The 20,704-nt window shown below is 40.3% G+C and overlaps 4 protein-coding genes across 5 annotated transcripts in view; 1 reads left to right on the forward strand and 3 right to left on the reverse strand.

The window, feature by feature from the left end:
* Nucleotides 1-2,155: 2,155 nt before the first annotated feature.
* On the reverse strand, nt 2,156-5,486 carry LOC122399307 (heat shock protein 75 kDa, mitochondrial). Its single transcript, XM_043399900.1, has 13 exons — nt 5,372-5,486; nt 5,069-5,161; nt 4,909-4,991; nt 4,595-4,822; nt 4,290-4,456; nt 4,093-4,202; nt 3,940-4,013; nt 3,511-3,857; nt 3,287-3,434; nt 3,090-3,217; nt 2,810-2,997; nt 2,348-2,643; nt 2,156-2,267 (listed from the first exon to the last, which is right to left on the reverse strand). The coding sequence occupies exons 1-13, from the start codon at nt 5,484-5,486 to the stop codon at nt 2,166-2,168; spliced, it is 2,079 nt and encodes a 692-aa protein (XP_043255835.1). The 3' UTR covers nt 2,156-2,165.
* A 1,951-nt stretch (nt 5,487-7,437) lies between these two features.
* LOC122399408 (tetraspanin-9-like) lies at nt 7,438-10,946 on the reverse strand. Its single transcript, XM_043400076.1, has 6 exons — nt 10,761-10,946; nt 10,393-10,611; nt 9,039-9,221; nt 8,633-8,845; nt 7,643-7,850; nt 7,438-7,561 (listed from the first exon to the last, which is right to left on the reverse strand). Exons 1-6 carry the CDS (start codon nt 10,821-10,823, stop codon nt 7,503-7,505), a joined length of 945 nt encoding a protein of 314 aa, XP_043256011.1. The 5' UTR covers nt 10,824-10,946; the 3' UTR covers nt 7,438-7,502.
* Nucleotides 10,947-11,665: 719 nt separating this feature from the next.
* LOC122399445 (elongator complex protein 4) lies at nt 11,666-16,798 on the reverse strand. Of its 2 annotated transcripts, none has more exons than XM_043400131.1 (6): nt 16,663-16,798; nt 12,946-13,585; nt 12,829-12,864; nt 12,136-12,749; nt 11,864-12,076; nt 11,666-11,790 (listed from the first exon to the last, which is right to left on the reverse strand). In XM_043400131.1, exons 2-6 carry the CDS (start codon nt 13,061-13,063, stop codon nt 11,680-11,682), a joined length of 1,092 nt encoding a protein of 363 aa, XP_043256066.1. In that variant the 5' UTR covers nt 13,064-13,585; nt 16,663-16,798; the 3' UTR covers nt 11,666-11,679. The 2 variants fall into 2 exon arrangements, with proteins under 2 accessions (XP_043256066.1, XP_043256065.1); XM_043400130.1 differs by lacking the exon at nt 16,663-16,798 and adding an exon at nt 15,427-15,546.
* The window catches only part of LOC122399444 (neurogenic protein mastermind-like), a 208,946-nt gene continuing 203,847 nt past the window's right edge, over nt 15,606-20,704 (forward strand). The window contains exon 1 of the mRNA XM_043400128.1: nt 15,606-16,894. Within this exon, the coding sequence (XP_043256063.1) occupies nt 16,427-16,894 (468 nt within the window). The 5' untranslated portion in view covers nt 15,606-16,426. The remainder of the gene's footprint in view (nt 16,895-20,704) is intronic.

Raw genomic sequence — 20,704 nt, forward strand, 5'->3', positions numbered from 1 at the left:
TATTGCATACACGTCGATAATATTGTAAAATGCATAATGAATTAGCTTGGCAATCTTACATAATCATATATGTCTAGAGTATATTTTAATAAAGACTATATCAGATATATTAAAATGTTTTACATAAATAATAAAAGTACGCATCGGGCACTAGCTTTGTCAGTCCACTGCAAACACTGGTACGTACACAATTAGAGAATGAATGAGGTTGTGTCCGGGTGTCGGAGGGACCCCGGGGAGTCCTCTCTAGTTTAGGTCGCGCCCGGACATTCAGAATGAGAACCGTGGAGTGTTTGTTTGAGAGACTGAGTTTTGCATTTTTTTAAATATAGGGTTAGGTAGGTAGGTAACTTATTCTCTGGTGTGTGTGTTTAAACCTAAGTAGGTAGAGTCAGGGCAGGACTGTCCACATTAGTAATTCGGGCAGGCGCGTTTTCGCGTGGCAGTTCTGTTCCTGTAGTTACGATTTCGAGAGTAGAAATCTTGCTGATTCAAACGGTGCACTTGTGCTGTTTGTTTCGGCTTTATTTTCGACTCAACGAATCGCGCGACTCTTAAAGTCGCTCTCTCGCGCTCGCGGTCGGGATTAGGTCCCTTTCGAAACGTTCGTCCCGCTCGAGATTCACCATGTATGCTCTTGCAACAATTCGTATATTGTTGGAAGACTACGTATTGCACAAAATCTCGAGCCCGGTCTTTCGTAAGTTTCAGGCATCGGCAGGACCGCCGAAGAAAGAAAAGGCTCTCAATGAGCCGAAGAGGCCCTGACAAACTGTCTCAAGAGTGGGCTGCAACAAATGGCTTTTCATCTTCATCCTCGGATGAAAATGGAAAGTCATTCCTCTTACTACTTTGTCACTTAACTCGTCCGTAGTTGTAGATAGTTTATTTTTTCGACTGGCTCACGTATGCATGTACCTGATGGTACATGATTGCAACATACATGCCAGCCATCCCTCCCCATAACTCGCGGTTATGATGTACATAGAGTAGCGAATATGCAATAATCGCGTTTGCTTGTAGAGTTGCGAATCACTGTTTTTCGCGATTCCTTTTCAGGATAGTGTTGCGCCTTGACACGATACGCGATTGGTTTTTTGCAAACTTAGGTACCGAATGTTTGCTTAAAAATAGCGTTACGAATTATTGATAACCGTGATTGCTCGTAGAGTTGCGAAATACTATTTTTCGCGTTTGCTTTTCAGGGTAGTGTTGCGAACAATCACGATTCGGGTTGCATTTTTACTCTGTTATATATATAAGAATGGATGTCAACCGCGTTTGTAATTTTCATGTTATAAATTAGCGTTGCGATCTTGATCAATCGTGCGATTTTTTATTTAGCGTTCCGATATTTTCAATGCCCAAATTCTACCCCAATTGTAGTACTAGTAGTAGTTAGTTTATTTTGTGGCCAGTACATGCCTATGTACATGTACCAATAGCCCCTGATTAAAGTTAAAGTTGCGAATAATATACAATGCTCGCGTTTGCTCGTAGAGTTGCGAACAAATATTTATCGCGTTGATATATTAGTGCTGCGAATAAATACGATTCGTGATTGTCTTTATGCAAACCTAGGAACCGGGCGTTTACTTTAAAAATAGCGTTGCGAATGTTTAGTAAACGCGATTGCGAATTAGAGTTGCGAATTACTATTTTTCGCGTTTGCTTTTCAGGGTAGTGTTGCGAATAATTACCATTCGCGGGTTGCTTTTATTCTTACAAGTCGCGTTTGGAATTTTTTCTATTATAAATTAGCGTTGCGATTGTTGATTTATCGCGTTGTTGCCCCGTAGTGTTGCGATATTTAAAACGTCTAACTTCATCCCCATAATTCAGCGGGACAACCACCGGCACAATTTTTCAGAAAAATTAAAAAAAAAATTTTAAACGAATTAAGAAAAAAATAAAAAACAATAAAAATTTAATATCATAGGAAAAGAATGATGACGGGTTTGGTCTGTGGTAGGAAAGGAAGAGTAAATGAATTCAATAAAAGAAAATATAATTATTTTCTTAGCAGTGATAACATATCAAATCAGATAATTTGTAATGGTAAAAAAGCGAATGTTACAATTAGAAAATGGAAATTTTCTTCAGAATATATACACAAAATACTCTTAATTTATTGAGTAATAATTCTATCAATATATTAGCTTAAACTAATGTTTCTCTAATGCGAGAGTTAATAATTCATTCATCGGGGCTAATAATATCTGGGGATCTTCTATTAGACCCGCTCCAACCATAGAGCTAGTGAACAGCTGAAACAAATTAAATACGAAATTAGTCAAACTAATGAGTAAATAGATCACAGTCGTTTCATAATTAAAAGAAAATGTACCTGGCGTATAAGAAGGTCTGCTAATTTCGGATCTGACTTTATCAGTTGACAGAGTTTCTTAATGATAGGATGATTGGGATTTATTTCAAAGCGAGGTTGAAGGATAGAATACCGCATTTCTTCGTTTAATTGATGACTCTGAGAGCGGACAAAATGCCTTGCAGCTGCCATATCTTTTACCGTAACTACACATGGATGCGATTCGAGACGATTCGTTATCTTAATATCAAAAGCTTTCTTTGTCAAAAGATTCCTCATATGGCCCATAAGATTGTTGATTTCTTCTTGATTGATTCCTACATATAAAAAAGAAACATGTTAAACATGTGCATTGTGGCGCTGCGTCGCTGCAGTTAGGAACTCGATGTTTCGCCCGGGCCTGCTAGTGGACTCATCAGTAAGGCTTTCTAGCAGGCCCTGCCTTAGACACAGCATATTAAAAGAAAGTTACAAAGTACTCACCAAGATTATCAGATTTACTTGACTCTGAATCTTCCCGCATTTGTTTTTCTACAGATGTTAAGGTATAAGATTTATACTCTCTCAAGTGCGTTAAAACCAATTCATCATAAGACTCATAACAGAATAACACTTCGACATTTCGTTTCTTGAGAGATTCATAATATGGCGACTGCTCGGCTAGAGTTCGGCTAAAAGGAATAAAATAAATGTAGAAGCTGTTTCAACAATTATTTGTATGAATTATCCGATATAATATAATATGGAATGTCATAATTTTTACCTTGGAGCTGACAGATAATATATATGTTTCTGATCTTCGGGCAAACGTTTACAATAGTCCGGTATACTAACTAATTCTTTCGGTGGCATAGAAGATGACTCAAATCGCAAAAGTTTCGATATTTCTTCCTAGAAAAAATGTAATTACGAAAGTTTATAAAATATGCGAGAATCTTAAACTTGTTAGGGAGACATTACCTTCTCATTGTGGTTGTTACTGGTGACGATACCTTCTTTTAAGAAAAGACCATAATCTTTATAAAATTTAATATAGTCCTCGGGTTGCTTCTGAGATCGTTCGTTTAAAAATTTCAAAATACGCGACGTTAAAACATCCCGCAATTTTCTACAATAGAACAAATTCGAAAAAATGAAAATGATTGCTCCGCGTGAAAGAATTGAATTAGTTTTATTGTTCTTACCCAATTAAGGTACTATTTTGTAACAACTCGCGACTTAAATTAAGAGGAATATCTTCAGAGTCAACTACGCCCTTCATGAAACGTAACCATTTCGGTAAAATATTTTCTGCCTTGCTTTTAATTAAGATTTTACGACTATACAGAGAAATGCCGCTTGATGTATCTCGAGCCAAGTCAAATAATCCTGGTGCTTCCTCCGGGAAATATAATAATGCTCTAATACTAAGCGGGACATCAGTCGTATAATGTAGAATGAATCGAGGCGAATCGAAACAGTTTCCAATAAATCTGTAGAATTCAGCATGTTGGAGCGGTGTAATGTCTTTTGAATCCAACATCCACAGTGGCTGACAATAGAAAATACATTGACAAACATGTATATAATATAATTTAAAAAATACAAATAAAGTCAGATCCTTCCAAATTTACCTGAATAGTATTAGCCCTTTTACCATCAACAAAAATAGGACTACCAACAAAGTTGCTGTACTTATTAATAATACCTAATATATATTAATAAACATTAATAGTATGTTATATATAGGGAAACAATTTTATTTTGTAGACATTTTAATTACTCACGATTTATTGTAGTTTCATCGCTAAATTCTCGGCAATCAGGTTTCAAGTGTATAACAATTTTCGTTCCTGGTTGAACACCTTCAGCTGTCGAGATTTCGAAACTACCGGAACTATATGCAAGAATATTTTAACACATTATGCATTTGTTTATCGCACAAAGTTAACAATATTCGTGAATCACGATGTATTGTTTTTACCCATCAGACATCCAGCAAAGACCTTCGGCATCTTTTGCATATGATTTAGTAAATACTTCTACTTTATCAGCAACCATAAAAGCACTATAAAAACCAACACCAAACTGCCCAATAATCTGTGATGTATCACCAGCATCTTGTTTTTCTTTCAACTTCTCTAGGAAAGCCTGCAATTAGAATATTACATTTGCAATGTAACTGTACCTGCTTCACAGTTACATCTTAATTTTTTTAATTGCCATTATTTAAATTTAAACGAATCAAATTTAAAAAAATACTTTAAATTATACTTTTGTTGTTCTTACTTTAGAACCAGATCGTGCTATAGTTCCTAAATTTGATATTAGTTCTTCACGAGTCATTCCAATTCCTGTGTCCTGAATCGTGAGGATTCTATTCTGTTTGTCAGTAGCAATATGAATTTCTAAACTTCTATCTCCAGCAGTTTCTGCAGCCTGGGTGTCACTTAATCTAACATAGCGTAATTTTTCAAGAGCATCGCTAGCATTGGAAACCAATTCACGAATAAATACCTTGTGACAAGAAACAAGGAAGTTACTAAGAAATAAAATATTAATTCCAGCAATAGATAAGACAGCATAATCAAAGACTAAATTACCTCTTTATCCGAATACAAAGATTTTGCAACAATTTGTAATAACATTTGAGTTTCAGACTGAAATTCATGTTTACTACTTTGACCTAACAAGAAAGAAATAGGAACACATTAGAGCATGTTTGCAAAATGTATAAGAGAAGACAAAAATGTTTGCAAGTACCTGTGGGCTTTTCTGTATCTTTTATGATACTGTGATACTCTGTAGTCTGAGTCGCGGTTTGAGAAGAAAAGCATCTTGCTGAACTGGTTACACCTATACATTTAAAAAGTTACTATTTGGAATTTTAGAATAGTTTGTAAAAATGTAAAAATTGGATACTTAAATAATATGTGATTTAAGAGATGATAGTTGTGACAGTGTCATACAAAAATTCAGTTTAAACACATGAGAAATTTGCTATATAACCTCATGAGCTGACTATAGAAAAACAATAAATACATGATAGTGTAAAAATATGCAAACCTGAAAGTCGTCGACATTGTCTTTCTAAAAAGTCCTTCTCGAAATTTCGACTCAACGGTCTTGAAAGAGTTTTTCCTAATTTAACTGCAAGTCTCAATCTGAATGCGGTAGCCATGCTTTCGAGTTTACCAGAAAATTTCCGGCTTAGTAATTGTTACTTGTTGCCAGATGGCAGACCAGTTGTTATGGCGCAAGATAATCGATTTTAATTATTTCAATAACTTTTGAAGCACAATCTTTTTAATATCAAACACAAATTTTATGATTATCAATGTAACATAACATTACAAGTTTGAAGTGTTTCATCTTACTTATTTGGGTCTTTTCAAGGAGGGTAGCAAGGGTCCTTTATTATAGTATTCAAGAATACAATATATACTCCTCTAAACATATTTACAAAACAAATCAGAAATACTTCTTTCATAACGAATTCAACGCCATACAGCAAGTATGCATACAAAATGCAGGTAAACGAATAATTTTAAACGAATCATTGTATTACATCCCTATATTTACGTGACTGATCAAGGCAAGAATGCGCAATCGATTAGTATCACCATATCATATCAGTTTCTGACTTCGTACGAGCCAAAGGATTCAAACACAAATTCTTCAGAACTTGTACGGCGTCCTCTCCATCGTCCCTCGCGTACAACGTTTGTCTTTTGTTGTTCTCAGCTTCAGACGATCTTTTACAAGTGCTACCAGCCATAGAATTTTCTTTACTTTTCTTTGCATGTGATTTATACGTGCGCTTTATAGAACTTTTCGAAGAAAACGTCCCCGTTTTCTTTGCTTTGAGCGATGGACGACGCTTTCTTCTTTTTCTAACTTCGCTACCGCCTACGTCGTAAGATACCAGCGACCTTATCGACGGATAATCGGCCTTCTTATCGGAGTGTTTTGAATCTGGCGACCGATTGCATTTCGAAATACTGTGATTCGGTTGCGGTGCTCTTCTCTTGGGATGCGTTCGATGGCGAACGCTAATGGACGCGCGATGACCTTTGAAAATCGGCCTCAGAGTACCTACGACTCTGCTTCTAATTCGCAGAGGTTCCAGCAATTCGTGATCATGCCAGGAAGCCACGACGGGCAAACCACACGCGTTATGCATTCCCACCAGTGGTACACCTATAGTCCGATGCTTTGGCGTCTCCGAAAATACTTGGTACCTGTCGTGGAAATCCCAGTTGCGCCCACTGCATCTTGCGTTCTCTTCATACGCGGATATCTTTTGACCAACGTGTCCACGTTCCAAATCGATCATTTCCCATTTACTGTCGACGCATGCCTCGTCGTTTTTCGAATATCCCGCGCCTCCATTTTTCACTGTTTCGTTGTTGGCTTGGTCCCTAGATTTCACGTCGTTCGATTTTCGGTGACTAGAATTCACCTTTCGCGAGCTAGACTTATGAAAATAATCGTCAAAGTCGCTAAAACCTCGATCATTGCCTCGCGTGGAAACGTTGTGCTCGCTTTTAATTATTCTTCTGTCCAGCGTCTTTAATTTAGAGGCGGTCTTGCTGTTTCTGCTTTGAACTTCGCGCTGATAGTCGCAGGAGTGACAGGATCGCCTAGTTGGGTTAATAACTTCTGAATACTTCGAGACGTGGATCGTTCGCGGAACTTGGGACGCGTGTTTGGTTTCATTTTGGAGGAGACTCGTACTGTTCGTGGAATTGATTTTATGCTTTGAAGAGCAGAGACCCTTCTCAGGCTCGGACATCGAAGATTCAAATTGCAATTGAGGCGCCATGGATCGTCTAAGCGTGCCAAAGTTGTGTGCTATCGATGCCTGATAATGTTTGATCGGAATGCTCCTAACGGTGCCGCTGTTTTGCTTCGATTTTCCAACGGTTTTCTTATCTTGGCGAACCTTGACGGAATCGTTGTTCTTCTTGAGATAGGTCTGGTGAGAAGGATAGTTTGGCACATCGATCGCGCGTTCCTCGTACAATTGATCGCTTCGCAGTACGTCGTCGCTGTTTTTCGACGGATTTTTCCAATCCTCGATTATACTTCGCCCGAATCGCGATACATCGTTAAGCCTAGGTAGATTAGACGCAGTTTTCGCGTCTGCATTCTTGACGTCGATTGGTGATTTACCCTCGCTGCCCTCTAGCCACCTTCATGATTTAGCACCGAACGTCGTTCCAGCCACGTGCATTCGATTCTCGATCCCCATGCCTATGAATAATGCAACATCGTTTAGGAAAGAAATCGATGGACGTGGTAAATGATTTGTGCACAAAAAATATAACTTCTCACCGAAATCGTGATCGTTCTCGTTGAAGGGGCTCAAGGTTTGCGTGGACGTAAACGTCGAGGCCTGAGATTTAGCCCTTTTATTACCTTTGGAGCAGGCGAAGAACGTGCTTAGAAGCGCGCCCACTTCCACGAATATCACAGCCAATCCAACTGTGAGCAGTATAAGTGCTTGATCTTGTGTCCACTTTTCGAGCATCTCCAGACAACCCTATGCAAGTAATACCTGCTGTAATATACACGCGAACGTACGTGTACCTCTTTGATATCCCAACACCTCATTTTCTTGGTCCACATACATTCAAGTTTATTCCACTCAACCTACTTTTCGAAACATATCCATTTATAGATTAAACTGAATCGTCCCGCACAATGCGCAACAGCGTCACAGTGTACGCTTCCATATGATAATGTCATCATATTCGCGGACAACGTCGACACGCGATGACATTTCAATCTGCATTCAATTTCTGCGCGGACGCGTGAAATTTAATGCCCGACGAGTACAAAAGATAAAGAAACTTTCTCCCAATAACGGGACATTAATTACAGGCGCGCGCGCGATTTTTCAATCAATTACACACTTGAACGTTGGAATCTCGTAGGAAATTGGTCGATGCTCGTGGACTCAACCCTCTATTTCCACATCTTTGTACGAATAAATAAATATATACAGGGACCTCTACGCGACGCCCTCGTTTCCAGATACGATACCGATTGGACGATACCATCGACGCGCTTTTACGCAACCCGCATCCGTTAGAATATCCCTTAGGCCTGTGATATTTTCATGCGGGTCTACGCACCTGTAGTTGTAGCAGTGGTAGTAGTTTGGGTTTCACGAATACGCACAGTTACTTTCACAGTTATCAACGATTACAGTTATTCGATGTTGATCGATGGTTTAGCACGTAACAAATCTTGATCGCTCGTTACAATGTTTATATCCAGTTGTTTTCGTTGATTTAATTGCTTCCTGATTAGCATACGTACCGTGGTGTGTCGGGCGTATTGATGTTCGGCTGGGTTCAAAGCCTGGCAGAGAGTAAGATTGGCAGGTTCGGGGTTGAGGAAGGAGTCCGTCTCATTGGCGTTGTTCAGGGCGCAGCAACTGAGAGGTACCACTAATTCTCTTCGTCCGATTTCCTGCAGCCGCCACCAGGAGGTGCCGTAATTGCTGCTTCCGTTTATGCCGCAGCAAACAAACTGAAAAGGTCGATGCAATTTGAGGTATTCGTTGCCAGAGGGGTGTGCGCGTAATTGCTTTCTACGATACGTCCATGGGGATTGCACGTTTCGGGAAAGCACGCCGGACACACCTTCCTCGATTGCTAATCGTAAATGACGTCACTCTTTCATTCGTTGCGAAACGAATTATCTCGAATTAACGCGAACGTACCGAGGTTTGGGCAAGATCAAGGGCCGCCGTGAATTGTTCTCGGCCGGGAACGGCGTAGCTGCGTTGCAAAGCACGTATCAATCGCGTTGGTCTGACGTCGATACCCAAAACGTGTGGCCAAAACACGACCAAAACACAAACGGTACATTCACCGATCACCAGCAGAATTATCGTGATGAAGTACTGAAAATACAAGACCAAAGCACCCAATGATAGATGGGAAAACATTATAGAAAGCAATCGTTAATACATATACGATCGAAAATAAACATAAGTATTAATTTCTTGCACTGAAAATCAGCGCCACGTTACTTATGGAACGACCTAATAGAAACATAAGAGAAAACACTTTTCGAAAGAACAGTAAACAAGCGCTTGCAGTGTTTAACTACATAGCGCGCACTTTCTGAAACGTTAGACCGATATTTCGTTCGTTGCTAGTCGAACGGTTAACAGCTTTTACTGTAATTTGTAAACAGACTGTTACTAATAAATACTCGCATTTACAGATTCACAGCTAATTGGCCATCTACAATTTTGCACCGTGCATCTGAATTTTATATCGCGTTTGCAAACGTTTGCACGTGCTGACTAAGATGCGTTCACGAGCGGTGCACGCGTTCGCCTAATAAGCGGCTCCTGAATAATTGTTGTTTTTAAATGATACACGGACTCGCCCTCCTTCCGTGGGCACGCGTGCCCGGACTTATGTAGATCCGTTTCCGGGCAGCGACGCGTAACCGTATTCCTACAAAGCGGGAAATCTGGTTTCAGTCGGGTCTGCTGAGCAAACTCATCGTCAGGGTCTGACGAAGAACAGCGCAGATCGCGCAGACCTTGACTTCTACCGATTAAAACTCGCGTTTACGACGCGAATTATGTGCAATGCACTGTGGTATACACGAAACGTCGATGCCTACACAATCCATTTGTCGTCCATTTTTGTAGAAATTTTAAGAATATCAATGATGTACATTATATCGTAACGAAAACACGAACATATAAAATACACTAACGTAGCGTTTACCAAAGTATGCTTCACAGAAAACTGGTTTTTCGTGCGATGTGAACAAGCATACCGCGAAAAATTGTGATTAATATTATAGCATATGTAATTTCAACAAGCACAGTTTATTTTATATCAACGCTTCAGGCCTTAATTTAAGTTACGATCCTGTTTTAAAAGCTAAAATATTCATTTTAAAATCCAAATAGCCACAAAAGAGCGTGAGTGTTCCATAAGTATATCTTAAAATGAAATGTGTTCTGTGATTATAAAAGTTTGGGAAACGCTGCGCTGATGTATGATAATAGCTGTGTAATTATAGTCGTTAGTAAAAAGAAAGTGTCTTACGGAGACAGTAGCGCATCGGTTATAGAGACAGGTTGCCCAGCATCCCAGTAGACCCGCGAGAGTGATTAAAAATCCCAAACCGACGACGGCAAAGGCCAAATAGTAGAAAAGTGGTTGCTCGGGGTGTATGTCACCCGGTCCCAACAAACGTGACAGCAGAATGCGTTTGTCGTCGGCCAATAACAATGCGCCCAACGACATCAACGCGAAACCCGATATCTGAAAACGGAGATAATAATCTGTGACGAATTGTACCATATTTAAAAAAGGGAATTGTAAGTTTATTTTGGAATTGACGTACAAGATTGATACGTGTCGTGGGCCCATATTGAGTATTCGTAAGATTAAAAAAGAGACTCTTAACTCACCAAAAAAATGATATTCGAGCAGCATACGAAGATTCGTGGTAGTCCAAAGTTTTTGGTTTCCATTTTAGAGTACGCGGTCTTTTAATTACATCGAGTTCTTATGTTTTCTTACTTTCTGTTGGCGCGCGCGCGATTACAAGGCACCGGTGACAATTCGTCACGTCAATCCTTCGCGATGACACTCCATTAATCGTCGCAATAAACGAAACTGTTGACGCTCGAAATGCAATTCATTCGAATTTGTTTTCCAGTTTTTGTACACTTACTGTTTTCTCCAATTCTCGAACCGTACTTACTCGCGTTAACTGGAGGACTAAAAACCACGCGCGTGATAGATGGTTACACAGCGCTATATGAATACTGGCATCTGTAGGTGCGCTTGCGTTGCGTGCCCTCATGCGCGACCGACCGGATGGAACCGGAAGGAAATAGAAAGGCATCGAACAAAAAAACATGGGGAAGGGGTGAAATGTCCATATGCACGTACTTATGCGATTGTTACAGATACGACTTGTGTTTTCCAAACTTCATGATGGGGAAGCTGAAAATATAAAATCGAACGTTATGGTAGACCGAAACAAAGAGTGTTACCGGGGTATTAAATCATGGTGTAGTTCGATCTTTTTTATTTCTTTGACTCGCATCACTATAATTCTCAGTCCCTCGTATCATACTACAGAACACGTAAACGTACTACGCGTATTATTGTGAATGTTCACCGAGCCTATCTCCTCCTGTCTACATTAATTCACCCACCGCAGTATGTATTTCTAGTTAAAATAGTGCAAACAGTACTAAAACATATCCGAGGTATACTTCCTACTATTTATTGAAATAAAAAATAAAAGGGAGTTAGAGTTAAAAGCTACGATTTTATTCTGTATGAATTTCTGTATTAAATATTTCTGTACATTAATTTTTAAAAGTCCAATAGGTTTTTACGCGATTGACTAGCGCATCCAACCAGCGATGCTGTTTCATCTTGTTCTCGTTGAGCGGAATCTCCAAGTTCAGCTGGCAAATGTAAAATCTGAAGCAAAGAGTACGAAGTGACGTATAATTGGTCAAACTAAAAATAGAAGCGCTTATTAAATTTTGTTCACCTCGATAACGAATCTTTTGCGACGAATTTTGAACACAAGATCCCGCGAATCTGGATTATGCGGAGCTATTGTGTTCAAGGCAGGTAACTTTCTCAGGTGCAATAAGCCATGGTAGTCTTTAAATAGTGGATTTACTTCTCTTTGAGTGCCCATAAACGATTCTAATCTAATAGCAATGTCCGATAAGTGCTCGATTCGTTGTACAACAGCATCCTAAAAATTAATTACGATACATAATTTCGTATTTGTATAAATTTCTATGTAAAACTTACCGAATTATCTAAACAGTCTACAGGTACGGTTATTACCGCAACCGCGTAAGAATATCTTAAAAGTGCTCTAAAGACATATAAAAATTTCAATAAATCTTGATGTGAAGTATCCTTTGAATCACTGAACCATAATCTAGATCCTAAAGAATGTATTACAATTCTTAAAACTTGTCTTTTTGTAAGCATTTCCGAAACCGAGTATTGTCCTTTTGTCAAGGTATCTTGAACACGCTCTAATAGTTTTGAATAAGCCGAATTCTCAAATACAGAATCTTTTTCTGGACAACTATCATCATACCACTGTGTGATATCCGCTTTCTCGATTACTTCTTTTTGCATTGTCTTTGTAAGATCATAGAAATGACCAAAAACTTGTCCTCCGGTTGGAGATGAATCGATTACTTTCATGTTTTGGTACCTCCAAGCAATTTTCATTTGTTCATCTAAATGTGGAGGTTGATTGGTGGAGTTAACATCTGTTATAACAGCTGGTAACTCTGATACTAACTGTGTTGTATCTTTGGATCCTACAAGCAATGGCTGAGATGTGACCACACCTTCTGCCATAAAATATTTTAACATAACTCTTGCATATATACCATATCGATCTTCCTCTGAAAATTGAAATTTATTTTTCATATAATATACTTGTTCATAAAAAAATTTTTGAAGTTTAAGTAGTTTTATACATACCGATTAAAAATAGGGAACCAATAGGTAATCCACCACCTGAAAAAGATAAATAAAAATAATATAACATAAAAAAACGATTTTATTTCATTTTAGTAAAATAGAAAAAATGACACAAACCTATTATATGATCCAAAGAAGGAATTCCAGTTGAAATGAGTAGTTGTGAATTTTTTATCGAAGGTTTTGTCCCGGGTATAAAAGGAAACCTAGTATCTTTCGCACTACTAAGATCCATTTTTTATATTTATATCTAAACTAATCATACAATATGTTTGAAAACTTTGTTTACGAAAACATGTATTCGAAACTTTGAAGAGAATATTTAACGTGTCTATAATTTGGAACCAAATTTTATGTACATAGGATTTCGATAAAGAGTCAATTTTATTTACAGTATGTAAATAAATAGTTGTATACATTAAATCTTATTATACGCGTTACTACAATCACCGATTGCATGTATAGGTTATGTTACTACACTGCAGGTTATGTTATCACTATACGATATAAATTGTTACTATTCATATAGAGTACATGTATTTAAGATATCAAAGTATTATAACGGTACTTGTGCGATTATGTTTTGAAAACTATTTCGGATTTTTTTACAGAATAATGTAGCGTTTTATCGATTGGGCTGTGTTTTTAGTTACATTTAATTCTGCAAAGGTGGTAACACATGCAACTGGTTCGCAGTCGGCAGGTGATGCATTTCATAGTTTGCAATTCTTCTGCTAGAATGCCCCTGTATCATTATCTGCAATTATAATTTACCAGTTGTATAATATACTCTCCTGTTTTAACGCATTCAAAGTTATTTTTTTATAATTCCAAAGGAAAAGTTTGTTCATCTTTAAATTAACATATGCACTAATTCGATTTACAAATGTTCTTTTAATAATATTTTGCATTTATTCATATAAAAATATACTGCAACCGTACAAAACACTCGGACTTACTATTAACTAACAATATACGCGCATTACAAGAGTGCTTTATGTTTACGAAAAATCATTATACAGATATTTTATTTCAAATGTAAATGATTTTTTGTACACACGTAAAAACTAACAGGTAAATATCTTACAAATTAAATGCGAAAATATGAAAACACCAATATTTTGTCTACGTTCAGCGTCGCTAGATTAATTCTCAAAGATTTAAATATGAATTTAAAAAAAGATTCAACGCCAGACTGCGGAAACGCTTCCCTGTGCTAGAGATTGCGACGAGCCAGAAGAGGGGAGTTCAGAAATACGTGAGCTAAAGAGAGAGAAAGAGAAAGAACGAGGGGACGCGTGAGTAACCCGTCTCTTGCATGTTAGATTCGAAGCTCCGTGGCACGGGCAGTTGTGCAAAAGCACGGTGCAGAGGTATCCGGCCAAACACTGAAACCCCTCCTTCTTACTATCCCATCTTTCTCCCCTTCTAGTATATTCCGCTCGTCTGTCTTTCTTCTGCTTCTCCCTCCGTTACCCCTTCTTCCGCCGACGCTTCCTCTCTCGCTTCAGCACACTCGTACCGTCTGTTGACCTCTTGCTTCCTCCCTCGGTCTTTTCCTTTCTTTTTACAGACGAGCCGCCGGGAGCACGCTGCCCTCGCTCAACTACCTGTTGTGACGTCCAACGCGCACTCGACGACGCACTGGGACAATCCGGGGATTCACTGCGCCGCGTGCGCTGCTGCTCTCCGTGTATGCCGCGTACCTTCCTTCACGGTCGACATGACGGTCGTACGCCGTCTCTACGCGCAAGAAAGCCTTCCGTTGGTAAAGCGTGTGCCTGATCCGTGAGCCAAAGCCGATATTAAACCGCGAAAGGCTTGTCGCGCACTCCCACTATCGTCCCGATTCCCATCCCTCCCACAACGACGCGATAATAACGAGCGAGGAGGAAAGAGAGACAAAGAAAGGCAAATAGACAGAGCGCGAGCGAGAATGTAGAGAGAGGCTCTTATCGAGAAGTTTTAGTTAGACTTTAGCACCTAAAGAGGGCATTGGAAACACATTTGGGATCCTTTATCGGGGCAATATTGACTCTGAAGTCTGTTGATTAGTATCGATCGCACTACTGACTGAGTCGAAAGGTATTTTTTACATGAGAACATCGGCGTCTGGAACGTTCGTAACGGTAACGATTCTTATTTAAAATTCCTTTTGTCGCATACTTTGCTTCAGTAAATTAATAAGTTAATTAACAAACGAAACGTTAATTCAATCAACCAAGTGTCTAACGAAGAGATGAAACGATGTTTAAGAGTGTTTGTAAAGCAGATAGTACACAACATTTTGTTGTCTACGCTCGGTCAACGTGCTTAATAGAAATATGTATTTAGCTTTGGAAACTAAAACAATGGGATTGAAACGTTTACATTGGGTTAGCGAACTAAACTGTTATATTGAACATTCGAACGTACGAAGCCGAATAATTTTTTAAAGCTGAGAAATTAATAATTTCTGACAGTATACCTTACCGTAAAGCGCGTGCCAATGAAAAACGAAAAATATTGAAACGGAAGAACAGTGTTTTTAGAGTTCACCGATTGTAACGTGTTGTGTAACTATGTCGAAGATAATATATGGTAAGACGGGTTTCATACATGGCGCCAATTGCGGTTAGTGGTCGAAATCGCCGTCAGATGGCGCCGCAATTTGGCCGCCTCTTGTATACGCGGAGTTTCCAGGCCCTGAACTTAGTCGCGCGCGGTGAACGTTCCGTCCTACCGTCGAATCTTCGCGCGCGTCTCGTCGAGAGTGACAGTTCGAAAATCTCTTTACCCGGAAGACAAATGGTATCGCGCGACCCGTGGGCATTGTTGCGCTGTCAACGGGACGATGGAACGCGGACGGCGCGGAGTTAGTTAGTGCATCGCGTACACGTTACCGACTCCGTAAATATCGTAGCGATCTCGTGCGAAGCGCGTTCGCGTGGAGGCTGAACTGGCGGTGACTGGTCGCGTTGGAGCGACACGGACTTCACGGTATACCGTTCAGTCACGTGGCGTCGGGAATAAAACGCGACGAACAGTATCTATCGGCGATACGTCGCGATGTCAACAACCGGACAGTGAAAACAGCGACCAAACGTAACATTGCCGCGAGCCTGAGCGCGTTAAAAGGGTGACGAACTTTGTTTACAATTTTACGCGCGTCTCTGCGTTTTCGCGATTGATATCTATACCGAACGAAAGTCACCGAGATGAGGAAAGGGAGATAGAACTCCCGCGAACTGATTCCTTTTATCCGCATCGGCTGGATATCGTTGGCGATTGTGTTGTGTTGTGCGGGAAAGTACCGTGTACATTGAACGGACTGAATGAAAGTGAGGGTCTTGAAGTGATCGACGCCGTAGCAGCGACAGCCGATCGAGGGAACGGGTGTGCGCAACAGGACTGTAACGCGCGAACGACAACGACATATTCCAAATGCGTCTTGACCGGAAGTTGAGGATCGTCGCATTGGCAGGGTGGCAGAGGATGCTCGGCTCGAGGGCAGCGGCGGGAGACGAGGTCGCAGCAGTAGCAGTAGCGCGCGTCAGGCGCTTCGGTAGCAGAGGTTCTCACTGAGCTGGCTTACCCTGCGGTGGATTTAGGGGGCTGTATGGAGGCCGGGGGGCTCCTGCCCCGCCAGCCCCCGCAAGGCCCCCCCGGCACCGCGCCTGGCTCGATCTCGGTCTGCGTGGGCCAGGCTCCTAACACCAATAACAATAGCAACGTTATCGGCCAATCGGCCGGGATTCACGATCTAAACGCGACCGGCCAGTTGAACGTAACCGGTCAACAGCTGCAGCTGCAGCAACAAATGGGTCAAGCACCTGGTATGGGTGAGGTACTCACCCCCAAGAGGCAGGCGGTCGTCGATCGTCTCAGACGGAGGATCGAGAATTATCGGCGAAGACAAACCGATTGTATACCGAGATTCGATCAGAGTTTCAACGGGCTCTGCGAGCAGAACATACAAGACACGCTCGTGCTGAAACAACGTTTCCTCGAAAGCAAGGCGAAACGGCAAGCCAAGAAGACGGACAAGAAGCAAAGCGACCCGATCGGTCTCTCCAGCGTTCACGTGGTGAGTCATTTACTCTACTTGTGGCTCTGGCTTTCGTTCGCGGCTCCTGGCGTAGGTGCTGCCGCACGCCGGTCGTCAACCTTGTCGCAAAATGCTTCTTATCGCCCTCTCTATTGCGCTCTGCGTATTATTACGTGTAAGCGATATTCTGTTTACGGTAAGATCGATGGTATCTCGCGTATTGGTTTATATCGTGCTGTTGTGCTTCGTCATCGTGCTCGAACCAAGTATATCGATGTCCGTTGTAAATAAGTGACGAATAACGATCGCGATACCGTTACGAAATTTTGATACTTTTAAAGTATGACGGATAAGCCAAGTTTCGCGAAGGTCGCTAGAATTGAAAGCGATCCACGAACGATAGTGTTCCGGGTGGGAGGGGGGTCACGCGATTGAGAACATCTAAACTGTAGTATATGTATACCAAGTAAGCGGCACTCGGCAACTTGCCGGGTCAAGACTCTACTACACAGGTTTGGAATCGAAGCGCGGGCGTAATGAAATACCACGCTCTTTACACCTATCCAAGTTTCATTTACAAAGCAGCGGGACAACATTTATACACTTTGTATACGCAGAAAAGTACTACTTTGCTAGCAAAGACTATTAATATTTCTCCGGTTTCTATAAGAAGGCATTTTTATCCAAGAAAAGTATCTTTACCAAACGAAAGAAAACTCTGTTTGCATTAAAAATGTCCATCGTCCCCTCAAAGAGATTTCGTTAAGTATTCATGGAAAATACTGTTCCTTTTCCAAATTTTGAATAAATCGCAATTCTTCTCCAATACCATAAAATTACAATGGATTTGCTTCGAAGCAGAGAATAAATTCACGGTCATTTTTACGTTTTTATTTGAATAGTGCAAAAAGAAGCAATTGTGTATAATGCAATGGTATAATGATAGTTGTCCTGAAAAAAAACGTATTTCAGGATAAAGTTTATTCAGAAAATATGAAAATGCAGTCAGGAAACCTTGAGGAGAGGACAATAATCGGTTTCAGAAGAAACTATAAAAAGACCGGTTTTAAGAACTACAATTCATTCTTCAGGATCTAGATCACCGCTCTGCGATTCTACGGTCATTATTGACGTCTCTGTGTTTTTATGATATCCTTACGCAATTAACGTAATGCCAGTAATTATACAAAATTTCAATGATTTTTAGAATTGCAATTGTTTTTTTAATTATTTTTAAAGACGAAAACAAAGTAGAAAGAAAAGTATTTTTAATTTTACGCTACAATCTCAAGAGCTAACCGGTGCGTTACGAGCCCTTCTTAACTCGTTAACATAGGCCTTTAACGTCGATTAAATCTACACGTTTCTTTAACACTATCGATTATATCAAATAATTAGGTCAAGGACCTTTACTACTGTTCTCCTTATCCGTATAAAATATATAAATTTGGTTTCCTTCAACCGATGCGATTGATTCTGTTTAGCATTTCTATTTAAAAGTCCGAGAACACTTTTAAATATGGGCGGCTTTATAGTTCTGCTTCACGTGGGTTTCTGTCGGCAGTACAAATTGAGAAAAGTCGCTACAGAATTACCGTGACGCTCGTCGAGCTTTTCTTGCAAGTTCGTTTTTGTTCCACTACTTGCGCAGCTTTAATCTCCGCGTAGGAGTATCTGTACGGCACGCGACTAAAAAAGAAAGGGAAATTCACACCCCGTTGCGGCAAAGGTTGTCAGCGGGGCTCATGAAGGTCGGAATAAACGCATCGCGTATAAGTTCGTGACAATGACGTTACACCGTACCGTGGAACGCCCCTGCATTGACGTAAATCCAAGGTTAATACGGGACGTCTCGAATCGAACGCCTACAGGTAACCGACGTAGGTAGGAATCTACGACCAAACGACGCCCTCCTCCGCGTCGACATCGCGCATCCACCTGTTTCGCGTCGCTTTCAAAACGATACGGGGATTGATACACGACAGGAATAAAGATAGAACATTGGCTACTCCTCGCCTCGAACGATGAGAACAGGCTCGGTTTGAAACAACGTCGTTTGGAATATTGGACATTTGTCCTTAGTCACTCCGATTGGAAATAATCGAATAATAAAATTGGATTAATTGTTAACGTACACGCTCAAAGTTGTTGAAACATGAGAGTCTCAATGAATTTTTCTAGCAAAAAGTCTCGTCGTTGGCTTGCCAGAGGCCAGTACGAGAATATTATGATAAATACGGTATGTACGACACGATGGAATGTTGTTTGTTTACGTATTCTGTGGTATCGAAGAACATGTTAGGCTACAGTATAACAGGTATATAACAAGATGCTAGTAACTAAGAAATATGTGAAAGGTCGTGCAAGAACAGCTTGTGTCGAGGCAGGCGAAAATAACATCCATATCAAACAGATTGAAAGCACGTATCGTTGTTCGAGACCACCATTGTAAAGCAGTTGAGTTTATTGCTTTATTTGAGTATTCGGAACACTCGAACCATTCGAACAGATCGAAATTGCTCGGACAGTGTAATCGTTCGAACCATCGCTCCAATAGCCGAGCACTCGGTTGGATAAAGAGCTTTACTCGGCTTCAGTTTCAAGTGTTCGGTTTGCTTCGATACAATCTGTTCTACTCAACTCGAATCTCGAGCGTTTTGTACTAAAAATATCTTGTACAGGGTGTTCGGCCACCCCTGGGACAAATTTCAATGGGAGATTCTAGAGGCCAAAATAAGACGAAAATCAAGAATATCAATTTCTTGACTGAGGCTTCGTTAAAAAGTTATTAAAAAATTAAATCAAACAATTTCAAATCATTCTGAAAAAATTATTTTTGATTGCAGGGATCGATTACAATCATTTTTGGTCATTACACATACTCCCGAAATCCTACGCACTTTCGAGAAAAAAATTCGAGTAGGTGCAGAAATTTTTCGGTGAAAAAAAAAAATTTCAAATCGTTCTGGAAAAATTATTTTTCGGAATTAAAAGATGGTCGATTCGCTATTTCCTCGACGAGTTCCATAACCCCCGATAACTCTGCATATTATACGCGATTTGAAAATTAAAAATTTCTCCAAGTAGGTGTCGTGAGCGTGAAGATTAACATTAATACGGATAGAATTTTTATAAATATCAGCAATATTCTGCATGCAAGCTGTGTCTCAATATAGCGAAGAGGTTGTAAAAATAATGCATCGATGCGCTATTTGCAGAACCGATAAGCGATAAGTGTATCTGCCGCTTGTAGGAATACGCGCGAACGTAACGCCGCTCGTCGCCAATTACTCCTTTATCCGCGTGGAAAATTAATTTCTTACGACGCTCGTAACTAAATGGTCGCGATTTCCCTTTTTCTTGCGCGTTTGCGGTCACCGTAATCGAATGGATATGAAATTTACCGGCTTTGTTTGTTTTATCGGTAATCACAGGAATAAAAAAAAAAGCAATGGTTCGAGCACTCGTGGGTTCGATACACTTGTTTAACTTTTCATCAATTCGTTCTCATAAAATTTGTCTGATACCCGCGTCAAAGTTAACGTTAAAAAAGAAACGTGACCTTCACCCCTCTCAACTTTGACGGAAAAGTGACTTTTGCCATCCGACCACTGAAGTAATTTCCGCGTAGTATAGTCTACGTATGGAGCTCGTCCCCGAGGGTAATCTTGAAATACCGGAATGCATAAAAAATCTGAGGTTGGCACACGGAAATCGCCTACGTTTGCATGGACAGAATAGTGACCGCGTTCCCCGCGCCCGAGGGGCTGAATGATCTTCGCGTTGTACGAGGGTCCGTGGATCTCGGTATATCCACGAAGAGCGCGTGTCAAGGTTGCACGAGACCAG

Source organism: Colletes gigas, unplaced genomic scaffold (genome assembly GCF_013123115.1).
Source record: "Colletes gigas isolate AHSC1104 unplaced genomic scaffold, ASM1312311v1 Colletes_gigas_Sc00013, whole genome shotgun sequence".
In the NCBI taxonomy this organism is placed as follows: domain Eukaryota; kingdom Metazoa; phylum Arthropoda; class Insecta; order Hymenoptera; family Colletidae; genus Colletes; species Colletes gigas.